The following is a 14,091-nucleotide window of genomic DNA, read 5'->3' as shown; positions in this document are numbered from 1 at the left end:
GGCAAAAATTGGGGATTGCTCCTTCTCTGAGCAGGGGGTCGGACTAGATGACCTCCTGAGGTCCCTGCCAGCCCTGCTATTCTGTGACTCCCAACTCCCACACCTGATACACCTATTAATACACTTTCTAAAAATGACATGGGCCTTTTTTTGCAACAGCATTACCGTTGACTCATGTTCAACGTGGGACCCACTAGAGCCTCAGAGCCTGTTCACAGTACGGCCGCCCAGCCGCTTATCCCCCAGTGCGGAGCCGGGGGCTGACTCTTCCCTCTCAAGGGTAGTGGTTTACACCGCTCATTGCGATTCATCTCCTCGCTTTGAGAGCCATTCTGCCATTTCCATCCTGACCGGCTCGCAGCGCGTCTGCCGCCGCTCGCGGCTTGAGATCAGCCGCAACTGCCGCCAGGCCAGCGCCCAAACCATCCGCGCCCCGGCCCGGCCCGGCCCCCCACAGCGCCCCGGCCCCGCAGCCAGGACTGACCCCGGCAGGCCAGGAACCAGCCCCCGCGCACGGCGGGACACGGCCTGAGCCCCGGCCGGGCCCGAGTCACGGCGCCCAGGGTCACCTCTGCGCGAGGAACGGGGGTCGCCGCCTCACCTGCCGCGCTGGCCCGCGCGCGACCGCCCGCACTTTACGGCGCTCGCCACAGCACGACAGCGGCGCGCGGACCAATCAAGAGCCAGCCCCGCCTCCGCCAACTCCTCACCCCGCCCGCGCCGCACGGGGCTTCCTAGCGGCTGGGGGCCGGCATGGGCTGCGCGCGGAGGGACGCTCCCGGCGTGACGGGGGCGCGCCGGGGCCTGCGTGCGGCGCGAGCGGCACCACCCCCGCGGCAGCCCTGTCAGTCAGCGCGCTCCGCTGGAGGGGGCGGGGCTCGGAGAGAGACGGCGGCGCGGGCGCGGGCGCGGGGAAAGGGGGGTGACCCCCCCCGAGACCTCCCCGCGCCCCTCCAGAGACCTCCCCCCACGGCTCTCTGTGCCCCCCCCGCTCCCCCCACCGCTCCCCGCGCCCCCCCGCGCCCCTCCAGAGACCTCCCCCCACGGCTCCCTGCGCCCCCCCCCCGCCCCCCTCCAGAGACCTCCCCCCACGGCTCTCTGTGCCCCCCCGCTCCCCCCACCGCTCCCCGCGCCCCCCCGCCCCCCTCCAGAGACCTCCCCCCACGGCTCCCTGCGCCCCCCCGCCCCCCTCCAGAGACCTCCCCCCACGGCTCCCTGCGCCCCCCCGCTCCCCCCACGGCTCCCTGCGCCCCCCCCGCCCCCCTCCAGAGACCTCCCCCCACGGCTCCCTGCGCCCCCCCCCGCCCCCCTCCAGAGACCTCCCCCCACGGCTCCCTGCACCCCCCCGCTCCCCCCAACGCTCCCCGCGCCCCCCCGCCCCCCTCCAGAGACCTCCCCCCACGGCTCCCTGCACCCCCCCGCTCCCCCCAACGCTCCCCGCGCCCCCCCGCCCCCCTCCAGAGACCTCCCCCCCACAAGTCTTTGTACCCCCCCTGGCCACCCGTCCAGAAACCTCCCCTGGTAGCCTCCCACCAGAACTGTGCAGCACCCTGCACACCGCACCACCTCCCCACTGCCCACCACCCTCCTCACAGTCCTCCCATTACAGCTGCACAGCACCTCATCGTCCTGGGGGGACTCTGCACCAGAAATTATACATTCTGTGCACATTTCAAAATTCTGCCAATTTTATTTGTCAATAAGTAGATGTGGAGACTCCAGCCTGGCCGTGAGGAGCACAGGCCACTAGCTGCATGGAGGTGGGAGATCACCCTACAGCCTCCCCCAGCCCCGGGACAGGAACTCGGCAGTGAGGCAGCACTCGACCCTGACACAGCGAAAGGGCCAGGCCTGCCCCAGAAACACCTTGGAGCCCTGCCCCTCTGCGCCAGGTGCTCCAGATATGGACAGACATGCTCATCCCGGCAGCAGGATACAAGTGCAGAGGCACTTAGGGAGGATCCAGGTGGGGGTAAGAGAGTTCTCTGTGGGGCAATCTGGGTGCGGGCAGCTCAGTGGGGGATCTGGATACACAGAAGCTCATTGGGGGTTCCAGATGCAGGGGCAGTGGGACTCTGCAGGGGATCCAGGCGAAGGTGTTTAGGGCTCAGCGGGGGTCTACGGCAGGGGAGGTGGGGTTCATTGGTTGGGGTCTAGGTGCAGGTGGTTGGGGCTCAGTGGGTCCAGTGTCTGGGGGGCTCTTCAGGGTGGTACTGATGCAGGGGAGGCGGGGGCTTGTCAGGGTGAGGGTTCAATGGGCCTGCTTAACAGGGGAGCCAAGCTTCTGCCAAGGGCTCCAGCTTCCCCTTCTCTTCCCCATCCCGTGTCCCTTCCCCACCTCTCCATCTCCTCCCCAACCTTCCCCACCCCCTTCCTCCCCACTGCCTCTTTCTCCAAGCCCTGCCCCCGCTTCCCCTGCCCCCTTCTCTTCCCAATCCCATGCCCCTTCCCCACTTCTCCATCTCCTCCCCAGACTTGGGGGCAGAGGAGACACCGCCCCCCAGCACTCAGCGGCAGAGCGGAGCTGGTTGGGGCCGGGTCGCTCCACTTCCCGCTGCCCAGTGATTGCAGAGTGGACCCGACCCCACAATCACGGGGCAGCGGGAAGTGGAACAACCCGGCCCCAGCCCACTCCACTCTGCTCCCCGACTTTGGGGGAGGGGGAAACCGCCCCCCGCCCAGCCCCCACCAAGGTGGCAGATGGGCCCTTGGCCAGAGACCAGCACAGCCGAGCGCCATGAGTTCCCGGAGAGAACCGAGCAGCGGGACAGCTTGCTGCCGGCTCCTCTTTCTGGGTTACACTGAGAACTGGAAGCAGGCGCTCGCCCTCAGGGCAGACTTGCGCCACCACCGCCAGCACTCTGAGAAGATGGACCCTTCTAGGGAAGAAACAAGAGGGCTGCCCAGCCAAACCTTAGCTACCTGCTACCAGGGGCCCTGGGCTAGAATCCAGGGTAGAGAGAGGCACTGAGTTCACCTCCATGAGGTTGCCAACTTTCTAATGGCACAAAACCGAACACCATCGCCCCTGCCCCTTGTCTGAGGCCCCACCCCCGCTTGCTCCATCCCCCCTCCGTCTGTCCCTGGCTTTCCCCTCACCATCACTGGGCAGCAGTGTAGGAGAGGGGTGAGGGCTCTGGGGTGGTCCAGGGTGCAGGAAGGGTGAGGACTGCAGGTGCAGGCTCTGGGGTGGGGCCAGAGATGAGGGGTTTGGGGTGTAGAAGGGGGCTCCAAGCTGGGGCTGAGGAGTTTGGAGTGCAGAAGGTAACATTAATACCAAAAATTTTACCACAGATGGGTGTTTGCAAGTATCTTTATGATATCATGCCCTCTGTGCTGGGATATATGAAGGTGGCAGCTTGGAAGTCCTGCTCGACCCAGTCTGCTGAGTCCAGGGGCATATGAGGGTGGCAGATTGAAAGTGCTGGTGCAAACCACTGCTCGGGCATGTTCTATTCTGGTGTGGTGCCCATGGCATATGAGGGTGGCAGCCTGAAAATGCTGCTTGACCCAGCCTACTGAGCCCAGGGACATATAAGGGGTCAGCTTGGGGGTGCTGATTAACCCTGTCCTCTTGGACGCGCTCTGTTAATGTGTGTGTGTGTGTTCGTCTGATTCTGGGGCTGGAGGAACCCAGCCCTGGGGAACCTAGGTCCTGCAGGATAGCTCCATTGGGAGGGGACTTGCAGAAGGGAGAAGTAGAGCTCCATATGAAGACACAAGCCGTACTTTGATAGAATTACATAACACCGCTCCCCCCAGAAGAGTAACCCTAATAAATGAGCGTAACCCAAGGTAATGGGCAAATCTGGTAACACTCCCAGACACGTTTTCTTCATCCACTCTCAGACTTCCAGCTCTCCAGCCATCACTTCTCTTGGGCAGAGACGCACGTCTCTCTCCCTCCTGACCAGGGTATTTCCAGGCTGCACAGTTCTCGCCCTACACTGTATTCCCTAAGCAGACCTTCTTTACCCTCTCAAAGGCTATAAAGAACGAAATTGGCGCAGTTAAACTACCACATAGCTCTTTCCAAGCAAGCACATTTATTCTTAAGGTAAAAACATTAGAGAGAACATTTAGTAACAACAAGCTTACTATAGAGCATGGCCCAACTACAATAAAGGTTCAGGCAGGTGAACAGTCCTTCACAAACCCACCCAGGGTTCTTCTGTGGTTACAGATTCATAGCACCTTTTTCTCAGAACAAGAACCCCCAGGAAGCTGAATTATTCCTTTATACAGTTTCAGGGTCTTTGATCTTGTTCTAAACTTGTTTGTATCTAATAAGCAGCATGCATATTTAAGCTTAAGTGCTGGTTTTAAGCAGAGAGAGAATAAGAGAAATCTTTCAGTGTCACCCAAACAACAAAGAGAAAGTTCTTCAGCCATGGCCCAGAAGTCCTTGCTGACTGGGTGAAGACACATACAGTGAAGAACCAGTCAGGCTGAAGAGATTTTGCACTGCACCGACTGCCCTTCCGGGCTGTCTCCCTTGCCTCTTTCTGCTCCTTGGGGAGGATGACAGCATGCACCTCACTCTGGAAGCTTTGCTGCTTTAACTAGGCTGGCAGCAAAACCACCCCTAGGAGGGCATTGTTTTATCAGTATAAAAGTGCTTATTGTTACTTCTGATTCTGGTGCAGGGAAGTGAAATGAGCTAGAACAGGGGTTCTCACAACAAATTTTTTGGTGGCTGCACCACCACTTTCCTAAAATACTTTAACAGCTTTAGGAAAAATAAATATGCACATATAGACATCCAAATCATTGTAATTTAGTGATGAAGGTTTATTTATTTATTTGCATGTTTGTTAATATAACTTTTCCCAGCAAGCCCCAGGACAAATTAAGTCCTGGATGGTGGGGTTGGAGGGGAAATCAGTGGGGGCCAGGGTCAATGGTGGCCTGGATGCAGGGCTGGGGCAGGGACCAGGAGTGATGTGGGTGGATAGTGAGTTGTGCGACCAGAGCCAGGGGTCGGTAGCTGTGGGGCTGGGGATCAGTGCCCGCACCCAGAGCCCGGGCCAGGTGTTGCTCAACGGCAGCCGGGAACTGTGGCTTGACGTCTAGGGCCAGCACCTGCTGCTGCATGGCCAAGGCTGGGGATTGGCACCCAGGGCCAGCATGTCCTGGAGCCTGGGTCAGCACCCACAGCCGGGCCTGGGGTGCTGGCACCTGGTCAGTACCTGAAATATTGTGGCTGGAGCCAGGAGTTGGTGCCCGAAGCCCCATAGCTGGAGCCCTGGTCTGCACAGCCATGCTCCCCAAGTCCTGCCACCCGAGCCCGCTGCCCAACCACCCTGGCATGGAAGCCTGAGCCCCACTGTGTACCCCCCGTAGGTCAAGAACTCACCTTGCTCCTTCAGTGCTGTGCCCCACCTGTCTCCAGAGGCGGTGCAGGGTAGCACATGCAGAAGCAAGAGGAAGGAAGGGAGAGGGGCTGATACTTCCCCCTCATCCCAGTCACCACCCCGGTGATCTGTGGCCATATGAAAAGCCCCTGGTGGCCGCATTTGAGAAACACTGAGCTAGACGAGTAAAACTGCATCTGCACTAGGGCTCGTCCCAGCATAACTGTTGGTTTAAAAAAATAATCACACCCCTAACAGACATAGCTCTGCTGGTAAAACAAGCTCCGTTAGCCTATGGCTCAGTCTTCAGGCCTCAGACACCAAACCTGGGCAGGCTCACTTGTGTTTGAGGTGGACTGCAGGGCTTCCTCCCTCATGTTCGGAACGGCCAGGCAAGCAGGGTTTCCCACCCAGCTGCCTACTAGGTGGTGTGGGCCCAAGCCAGCTGGCAGTGGCTTGCCTCAGAGTTCCCGTGCTAAGCATCCAGCTTTGGACAGGACACTCTGGGCAGTATGAGGAAGGAGAGGATTCCATGCAGCTCGCATCTGGTATTCCCATTTTTCCTGAGGGAGCCAGATTCAGGTCTGGATCAGGAGAGCCTAGTGGGCCTCCCCCTGCTCTCCCCATGAATGGGCCAGGGGCTGATCCTGTGTCCCCTTAAAAGTTCCCCAACTGAGTTTTTCCTCCACAGCTTCCCACTTCTTCTCCTTCCCCTTTAGGATCCACCCCTCACAAGGAGTAGAAGCATGATCTAGTTCAGTCTCTGCTTTTCTTGTCTCATTCAGACAAGTGCTTGTATTGTGGAGACTCCCCATGGTGATTTGCTACTTGCCACTAGAGAAAGAACCTGCAGTGTAGAGGGACAGCAACATTGCTCCGTTCAAGCGTCTTGCACAGTTGGGGGTCCTAATGGCTGAGACCATGCAGTCTGTCTCATGCTGCGTGGCTTCTAAGGAGCAATTTATGGCAGAGAGGTGGCAGGTTTTAAGGAATTGATTTTAAATGACTAAGGTAGAGAATGCATCCGATGAAGTGAGCTGTAGCTCATGAAAGCTTATGCTCAGATAAATGTGTTAGTCTCTAAGGTGCCACAAGTCCTCCTGTTCTTTTTGCGGATACAGACTAACATGGCTGCTACTCTGAGTCCCTGAGTAGGCACTCATTACTCATCTAGTCCTTATGCATGCAGATAAAGCCATTAATTTCAATGAGGACACAGGATCAGCCCCCTAGTAATTCAGTGTGCACTGCTTATTTATATTAGTGTACTTTGTTTTAGTAAATCATGTTAGTATTTGGGATTTCAGATTTGATAGTTAGAATTCTGCCCTTGGATGGGAACTGCACAAGTGCAGAATTTAGCCTTTGGGGAACAGACTAGAGTTTCAGAACTAACTTGCCCTGCTCCTACCTGTGTTTCACCTGTTCTATGGACAGATGGCTTTAGGTTCCAGGTCTGTCAATCCCATTCCTATCACACCCTTTGCTTCAACACTTCAAGAAAGTCAGAATAGCACAGTATTACGTAGGAGGCTTTTTGGTTTAGAATTTATTTTAAAATAGCCATTTAAAAATGCCCAAATTTGTTAAGTTATCGTGACTACAGTTAAGTGTCTGACTCTCAAGAGGGTAGACAGGATCCTCATGGATGTTTTTGCAGCATCAAGAGAAAAGAAAAGAGGCTAACAAAATAGAAAAATGTCCAGAGATACTGTTGGAGAACTAGAAGACAGAAGTCTGTGGGGCGAGTGTCAGTACTCCCAGGCTGTATACATAGTGTATAGCACACACGCAGCATGAACAACCAGTATCCTGCATTCTCATTTGGTTCACTGGAGTGCAACAAACGAATTGGTCTGGGAACTTGGCTTCCCTACTTAGTGCACTGACTAAGTGCCAGTTCAAATGTACTGGGACTCGTGTCATAGGAGAACACGGACTGCCTGATATGCCTTGAGTTGACAACCAACACTTTTCCGAACTATCGGTTTTAGCAAACCTGCTCCACCCCTTGTTTACAGCTTGGGTCTGTATAAATTAACTCTGTTTAGCCACGAAAAGTTACATATTCCGGTTTACCAAGAACATTGCTTCCATTAAGACATGCTGCACTTGGTGCAGTTCACACAAGCATAACATCTCCAAACCAAACTCAGCTTAAGTGCATGCTCACAGCATGTGGCTTTCCATGACCCCTCAATGCACAATTAAGTCATCACTTATGGCATTCAGAGCTGTAGCAATTTTTGGATACCAGCAGAGGGTGGAGGGTTTGGGGATGATGTGCATAGTCCACTCAAACTAATTGAGTTGCTGATTAGTGTTCTTGTAAGCACAGATAGTGGAGTTGAAATAGGGGAATCAAACGGGCATGCATTTGGTCTATTGGGAGGAGCACTTTGAAAATATCTGTAAAAAAAAAAATCGGCAGTCTTTAAAGAGAACCCCTTCAAGTGTAACAGGCAGGAGATTAGTAATGGGCTAGCAAGCTTTTCACCTCTAGGATACCACTTCCAATCTGGCCTAGGGCAGTACGGTCAGAATTTTTAAAAATAAGCGGCCAGATTCTGTTCGGTCTCTCTTGATAGTTGTTTGATATGGAACTCAGTGGGATGGTCAGTAAAACAATTTAAAAAAAAAATCAAACCATCAGGATCAGCTTCAGAAAGCTTCACTCTGGAAAAGCTGTGGGTGAATCCATTTTAATTCACAATCAACAAAGATAAAACAAGTAAAAACCTGCAGACTTTTTTTTATTAAATTCTCCCATTTCATCTGTACAGAAAAAAAGCACATTATGTTCAGAATCTCAGTAACATCTCAAAATTACACAGAATGAACATGTAAAAAACAAGAAACTGCCAGGATTTTATACACAGAAAGGAAAACAATTTACAAAGAGTCTTGTTAATGTTACGTTAAAAAAAGGACTAAGTTCAAACAGTTTTTGCTGTACAGTCTATGATTTCTTGCTTGGGTCTGTTTTGTACATTGTACTTGGGGAGGCTCACAATATTATCCCTGCATACTACTTAGAGACCCTTCCCTGTACCTGTGTTAACATGTCTCCCCTTATACAAACATCCAATCTCCTCAGTGCTCTTTGCACTCCGGCATTTCGGTGACCTACCCTAGAACACTGATCTTTTGCTTTCAATCAATTACAAACCCAAAACAAACAGTTTGTTATTGGAAACAGTCATCACACAGGCTGCTTCTATCCAGTAAAGAAGGCAGGATACTGCTCCCCCGCCCTTACAGACAGGTTCTGCAGGCCCAACAGTGCAAGAGAAAAGCAGCTGTACCAATTTACCAGATTTAGATCTTGGCTGTACCAGTTAGTACTCTCCTCTCCCACTCAACTGAGCCTTTGCTGTGAATTAGAGCACACACCATGAACGGGACCCAACACAGTGGCTCTTTATTAGGCTGAAAACCTAAGCTGGCCCATCTCCTTATCCTCAGAAGCTGGAAAGCAACAGTACGTGATTGGGAGCTGTGCTGCTCTCCATGACACTATTGTAAAAAAACCTCATTGGTTTAGTCAAATCACGAACAGTTTATAAATCTATTCCAAAAGTATTTTAATAGGGGGAAAAAGTTAGTTGCCCTGTTCTGATCTTGTCTCACACCGAACTCAAAATTAACTGACAACCAAAAGCTGGCAAAAAAGAGTCAAACAACTACATTCTTTCTGAACTAAACAGTCTGCGTTAACAGAAATCATCCAACTTAAGCGCATTCACCTGAATGTGATAAACCAGAGCTTACCGCCTCTGGCACTGAGTTTGCACATCACATTTTCCTCTCAGCTTCTCCCTCCCGTTCACCCACTGCAAAGAAAAGCAACTTCTTTGCTAACAGTAACTGCATGTTAGAAACTGCTGCCCTGCTCAGCCCTCCCCAGTATATAGTGCATCTTCACAGAGCATGCTCACCAGAGTCTCACTCAGGGGCAAGATCACCATGTTTGCATGGATCACACGAGCCAGGCTCTGGCAGGAATCCTCACAGGTGGAACTTGCAGAGAATTATTCTAACTTCAGGAGGGTCTTTCAGCCCTTCTGCGGCACAGAGGAGGAGGGACACAAGGTTTGCGTGAAGCATGGGAAGGAATGCTGCTCCTGGCCTCATCCTTATTGCAGCCACCTGCATGTGAAAAGTGATTTTTCTGGGAGGCAAGAAAACTCAGGGACAGAGCTAACCAAAAGGCAACAAAAAAGAAAAAATCGAAAGACTTGGATTTGACCCATTAGGAAACAATAAATAAGACTATTTTGTTACAAGAACCTGCAAGCAACCACCATCTGGCTAGCCAGAGTGAAGCACTGAGATGCACATGCATGGGACACACAATCCTTCCCAGGTTATTCAGACATATGATCTTGACTGGTGAGAGTAAGCTCTGAATGTACCATTAGGCATCTGAGCAGAAGAGGAAGGCAGGGTATACAGAAGCACCATTCCTTATTAGGAGTTATTTCCCCCTTTGGATACTCCAGTCAAGCCATTCCCAGGAGCATCAGCTCTACAATATCTAGAACAAGCCCCCAAGAAGGAATGCTTAGCCATGGGAAGGACATACATTTACAGTATACTCCATGAAATGGATAGCTGGCTCCCTGAACTGAGGGGAGACAGTTAAGTCAATGCTGAAGGGGAATGATGAACATTAGGGCTAAGAGTAGGGAAGTGGCAAGGAGGCCTCAGATCTAGAAGTCACCTTCCACCAAGTCCCCTCTGAAATGGTTGATTCCCAAGTATTTCTAATGTTCTCATTAAATCAAAGTAAAAAGTTTCCCTAAATTCAAGGCAGTAGTGCATTTTACAACTGTGTATTTCCCTCTCCCTTCCTGCTATAGGGAATGACCACCCACTATGGGCATTTACTGGCACACAGTGAGCAAGTGTTTGCATTAGAGATCCAAGGGGCAGGTGCTCAGCTATCAGGATATATTTAGAACAATATTGGTTATTTTGCTGTGTTTTTTCTAGAGGCCTTCTCTAGATGCACAGGTCCTTAGATACTATGATGGCTAGGATGACATTTCTAACACACTGTATTGGAATATTTCTAGTGTCCCTAAAAAGATGCTCCTATGCCAGAATCATTGTGTTTAGCATGCCAATATGTCAGGGGGTCCCATCTGGAAGGTAGTGAATTGGGTGTAAATCTTAATGATTATGAAATGGCTAAAACTGTGGCAGTCAGTGACAAAGTTCTCTCTGCCCAGGCCTCACCATGTCAGTTCCCTGCAAGAAATGGGTCTCTCTCTATTTTATTTTATCCCCTTTTGTAATTGCAACAGGACCCTTGCGCCTATGCGTTATTGCGCTTCTGACCATGCCATTACAGAAGGCAACCATGCAGAAACATATGTCATGTCACACCTTCCTGCTTCATTAAACCCCTTCCCTCACTCCCCCATTGACAGCAGCTCCATTGTCCACTGACATCTGAAACTAAGTTCCAGGATGAAATTTTGAAGGCAAACACCAGGTAGACTGCAGATGCTCAATGCAATACCCAGAAAGTGCAGTTGCTGCTTGGGGTTTGCTTAGTGAAGGCTTCACACCGATGGAACAATCAGGTTAGCAATAGACGCACCTGGATAAGAGAAAGGTCTCAGCACTACACAGTAGCAGGGATGACGACGGCAGCTGGTTAAAGTAATGAGACAATACTGCATTCAAATTGAGCACAGACACATATAGAGATTGGCTAGAAGAGGACTCAAGAAGAGATCCTGCATTCCACAGAACAATGTCTGCTCTTTACCATCTAGGGCTCTGTTCTTACCTTCTACACTACACAGCTGACTAGTCTTTTGCCTTTAGCATTCCTCTTACGTCTACTGCAATGGAAAATGCAGGAAATCAAGTCTTCCCAGGTTCTAACCTACTCTAATACAAAACTTAAGTTGGAAAGTAAAACAGCATTTCCGTTCTTCCCTCACCAAGATTCACAGCCAGAACCATGGCTGACAAACCATCTACAGTATTCCACTATAATTAAATTTGGGGTTCACCAGAAGATGCTAGTCAATGTATTTTACACCTCCTCAGTTAGGTTCTTCAAGTTAAACAGGTAGCAAATGCTCCCTCACAAATATGAAGTCTCTGGATGCCAATTCAATTTTGCCATTGTAAAATGTAGGCAGCGCAAGGATTGCCAAACAAGCAAGACTGCATTAGGGAGAAGGTACAATCTTGTTCCCCCTCCTCCTGCACTTTGAATCCATTCCATCTGTCTGACCTGCAGCCTCGACAGTTAGAAAGTGTTGCAGTGACGCTTGCTTCGAGTGAGAGGTGAAACCATGTGATTTTGCAACTGCCACATGCATGCTTGGTGTCACCCACACCCTTTTATGCTTCAAGCAAGTGATGTGATCTGCCATCGCCTTCTTGGCCCTCAGCTCCATTCACTCATGCAGAATCAGGGAAACCACACAAGTAGCACTGGGCAAGGAAGGTGGGGGAAGTAATTTAGGCTCCATTTCTGTTCCAAGGATGACTTAAATGTCATCTGCTTGGAAACCTATAGCACATCAAGCAAGATGGCAGATCTCTTCTATGGAAACTGCTCCACTGCTCAGGTTCTCCCATCATCCCGTCCAGTCTTTATAGTCCCTTGGCTCTCATGGTTCGACTCCAGACACCAACAATTGTCTTTCACATGAGCTTTTCTAGTATGTCATCACCATACTACTAAGATTGGGTCTCAAAATAGTTTATTTTCTATCTTCAAAGTGGCATGGTGAAGATACTTTGTACCCCTCTCTAGCATTTTGCAAAAGCAATCACAGTATTTTTAGAGATCAGTGTGTTTACATAGCATAATTAGAATCAGCTGGTCCACATCTTGTACCAAATCAATACATAACACTGGAAATTTCAGAAATTACTTAGCAATGCAACAACAGTGAGTAGGAAAAGAAAGTTATGGATCAAGCATTAGCCTAGTTGGACAGCATTAGGCACATGATTTATATTCCAGCACTCACAGGAGAACACATCTAACAGGCTAATAAAATATATATAATTATATCTTACTGTACATGCTGACTCTTGTGCACCACTGCCACATTTGAACCATGCACTCAACCTGTGTATCGCAGGTCCCAACCACAGAGAGAGGCCTAGAGGAGGCTCTACTCCCTCCACTCTTTGTGTAACAAAGAAGATGGTAAGAAGTTACCACAGCTAAAGGTGTTTCTACAAAAACACCTCCCTTGAGCTGGGCAATGGGGCTGGGAACCAAGTTCTTGAAACGTGACTAGAGCTTATGTGTGCATATCAGTGGGTGACAACAAAGCTATTCCCCTTAAAGATCAACATGTCTGTCCTTCACCTCACTATCAGAATTCTCTCCTGCTTGGCATTTAGAGCCAGCACTTCTGACCTACATCCCCAGATGCCAAATTCCATCTACATAAACCAGTGTTTTAGAGGTTTGAAAGTTTTACTCTATTTTTAATGCTGTAACTCAAGCAATTAAGACTCAGAGAGGCCAATGATGAATCACTGCACTAACCCATAAATAATCCTTCTATTGAAACAGACATTGGTATCTCAATCCCATTCAACATCACTTGACAACATGGAGCATTGTTAATGTATCATCACGACCATCTTTGAATAGTTCATTCGAGGGGGCGGGGTGTCTTCGCTTGGCAACAGAAGGGAGAAATAAAGGACTTACAAAATTCAACTGCATTGCCTTTGATGAACGAAGGTTAATAGGTTAGTTAATCAGGGTATGTACAGTGGAGCTGTCAATGCATTACAGTGACTGGCTCTTCTATGCATAACTTCCACACCCTTTCCCTAGCCTAATCAAATATATGCTATATGGCTCCAATGGCATATCCGACCACTGGAGTTTTTGATCCTGGCCAGTATTTTATTTTATCCTGTGAGTGGCAGAGGAAAACGGGAATTGGAGGGCATCATCTTCCCAAATAAAAAACCCACAGTAACAAAAACAGGACATTCAGAGGATGACTCCACTGACTGACATCCTTAGCAGTCAAACTATGCCCTGAAGATGCTTGGAATAGGATGAGCAAGATGTCTGAAACAAGGCCAACTGCGGTGAGTGATGCAATTTACCTTCTAACTTCCTACCTCAATTTTACCCAGCCGCAGAGCATGAATACGTCCCAGTAAGAAACGCTGCCTAACTCATATGATTGGTACTTATATATTTTTCTTCCTGTAAAAATTTACTTAAAAACTGCTTGAGCTGCAGGTCACATCAGTCTGATTTGGTGACGGCAGGTCCAACAATACAATAAAGAGACTCATCTACAGGCAGGTAACAGGAGTCCGCTAACAAAGGGGTAACAAAAGCTGCTGGCTACGCCGACTCTTTCCTAAGGGTGGTGAAGATGCCATGGATGAGATCCAAGATGGGAAAACTGAGCCGACACCTGCTGCCATTCCAATTCTTTTTTTATTCCCCTCTCCCAAGAGGGGGTGGGTGGGCAGACTATACAGAGGAGAGCTGTACAAATCGGGTACTGGGCAGGCATTTCTTCAGCAGGCAACCCAGGCTCTACCTGTCCTTGAGCTCTCGTGTCACCCGCTTGGTGATCCGGCCACATAGGAGGCCAATCAGGAAGAGTACACAGATGCCGACTGTGATAACCGACAGGATATAGTTCTTGGACGGAGAAGTCATCACTTGCATAGCAAGGTCAGAAAAGCCTTCTGCTGGGGCAACCTAGGGGGCAAG

At 50.6% G+C, this 14,091-nt stretch overlaps 2 protein-coding genes across 7 annotated transcripts in view; both read right to left on the bottom strand.

Moving 5' to 3' along the window:
- PDPR (pyruvate dehydrogenase phosphatase regulatory subunit) overlaps positions 1–701 on the bottom strand; it is a 73,412-nt gene extending 72,711 nt beyond the window's left edge. The window contains exon 1 of one of the 6 annotated variants that reach the window (XM_043495377.1): positions 602–701. The gene's annotated coding sequence lies outside the window, so the exon portion shown is untranslated. Of the gene's footprint in view, positions 1–484; positions 507–569 lie in introns of those variants that run through there. The other 5 variants (XM_038368324.2, XM_043495380.1, XM_043495379.1 and 2 more) reach the window with 5 other exon arrangements.
- Positions 702–8,090: 7,389 nt separating this feature from the next.
- GLG1 (golgi glycoprotein 1) overlaps positions 8,091–14,091 on the bottom strand; it is a 169,244-nt gene continuing 163,243 nt past the window's right edge. Inside the window, exon 26 of the mRNA XM_038368833.2 lies at positions 8,091–14,079. Coding sequence (XP_038224761.1) covers positions 13,912–14,079 — 168 coding nt within the window. The 3' untranslated portion in view covers positions 8,091–13,911. The remainder of the gene's footprint in view (positions 14,080–14,091) is intronic.

The sequence above is a fragment of the Dermochelys coriacea genome, chromosome 12 (assembly GCF_009764565.3).
Source record: "Dermochelys coriacea isolate rDerCor1 chromosome 12, rDerCor1.pri.v4, whole genome shotgun sequence".
Lineage (NCBI taxonomy): Eukaryota > Metazoa > Chordata > Testudines > Dermochelyidae > Dermochelys > Dermochelys coriacea.
Note: the sequence above shows the minus strand (reverse complement) of the source record. Positions and strands in the feature narration are given on the sequence as shown.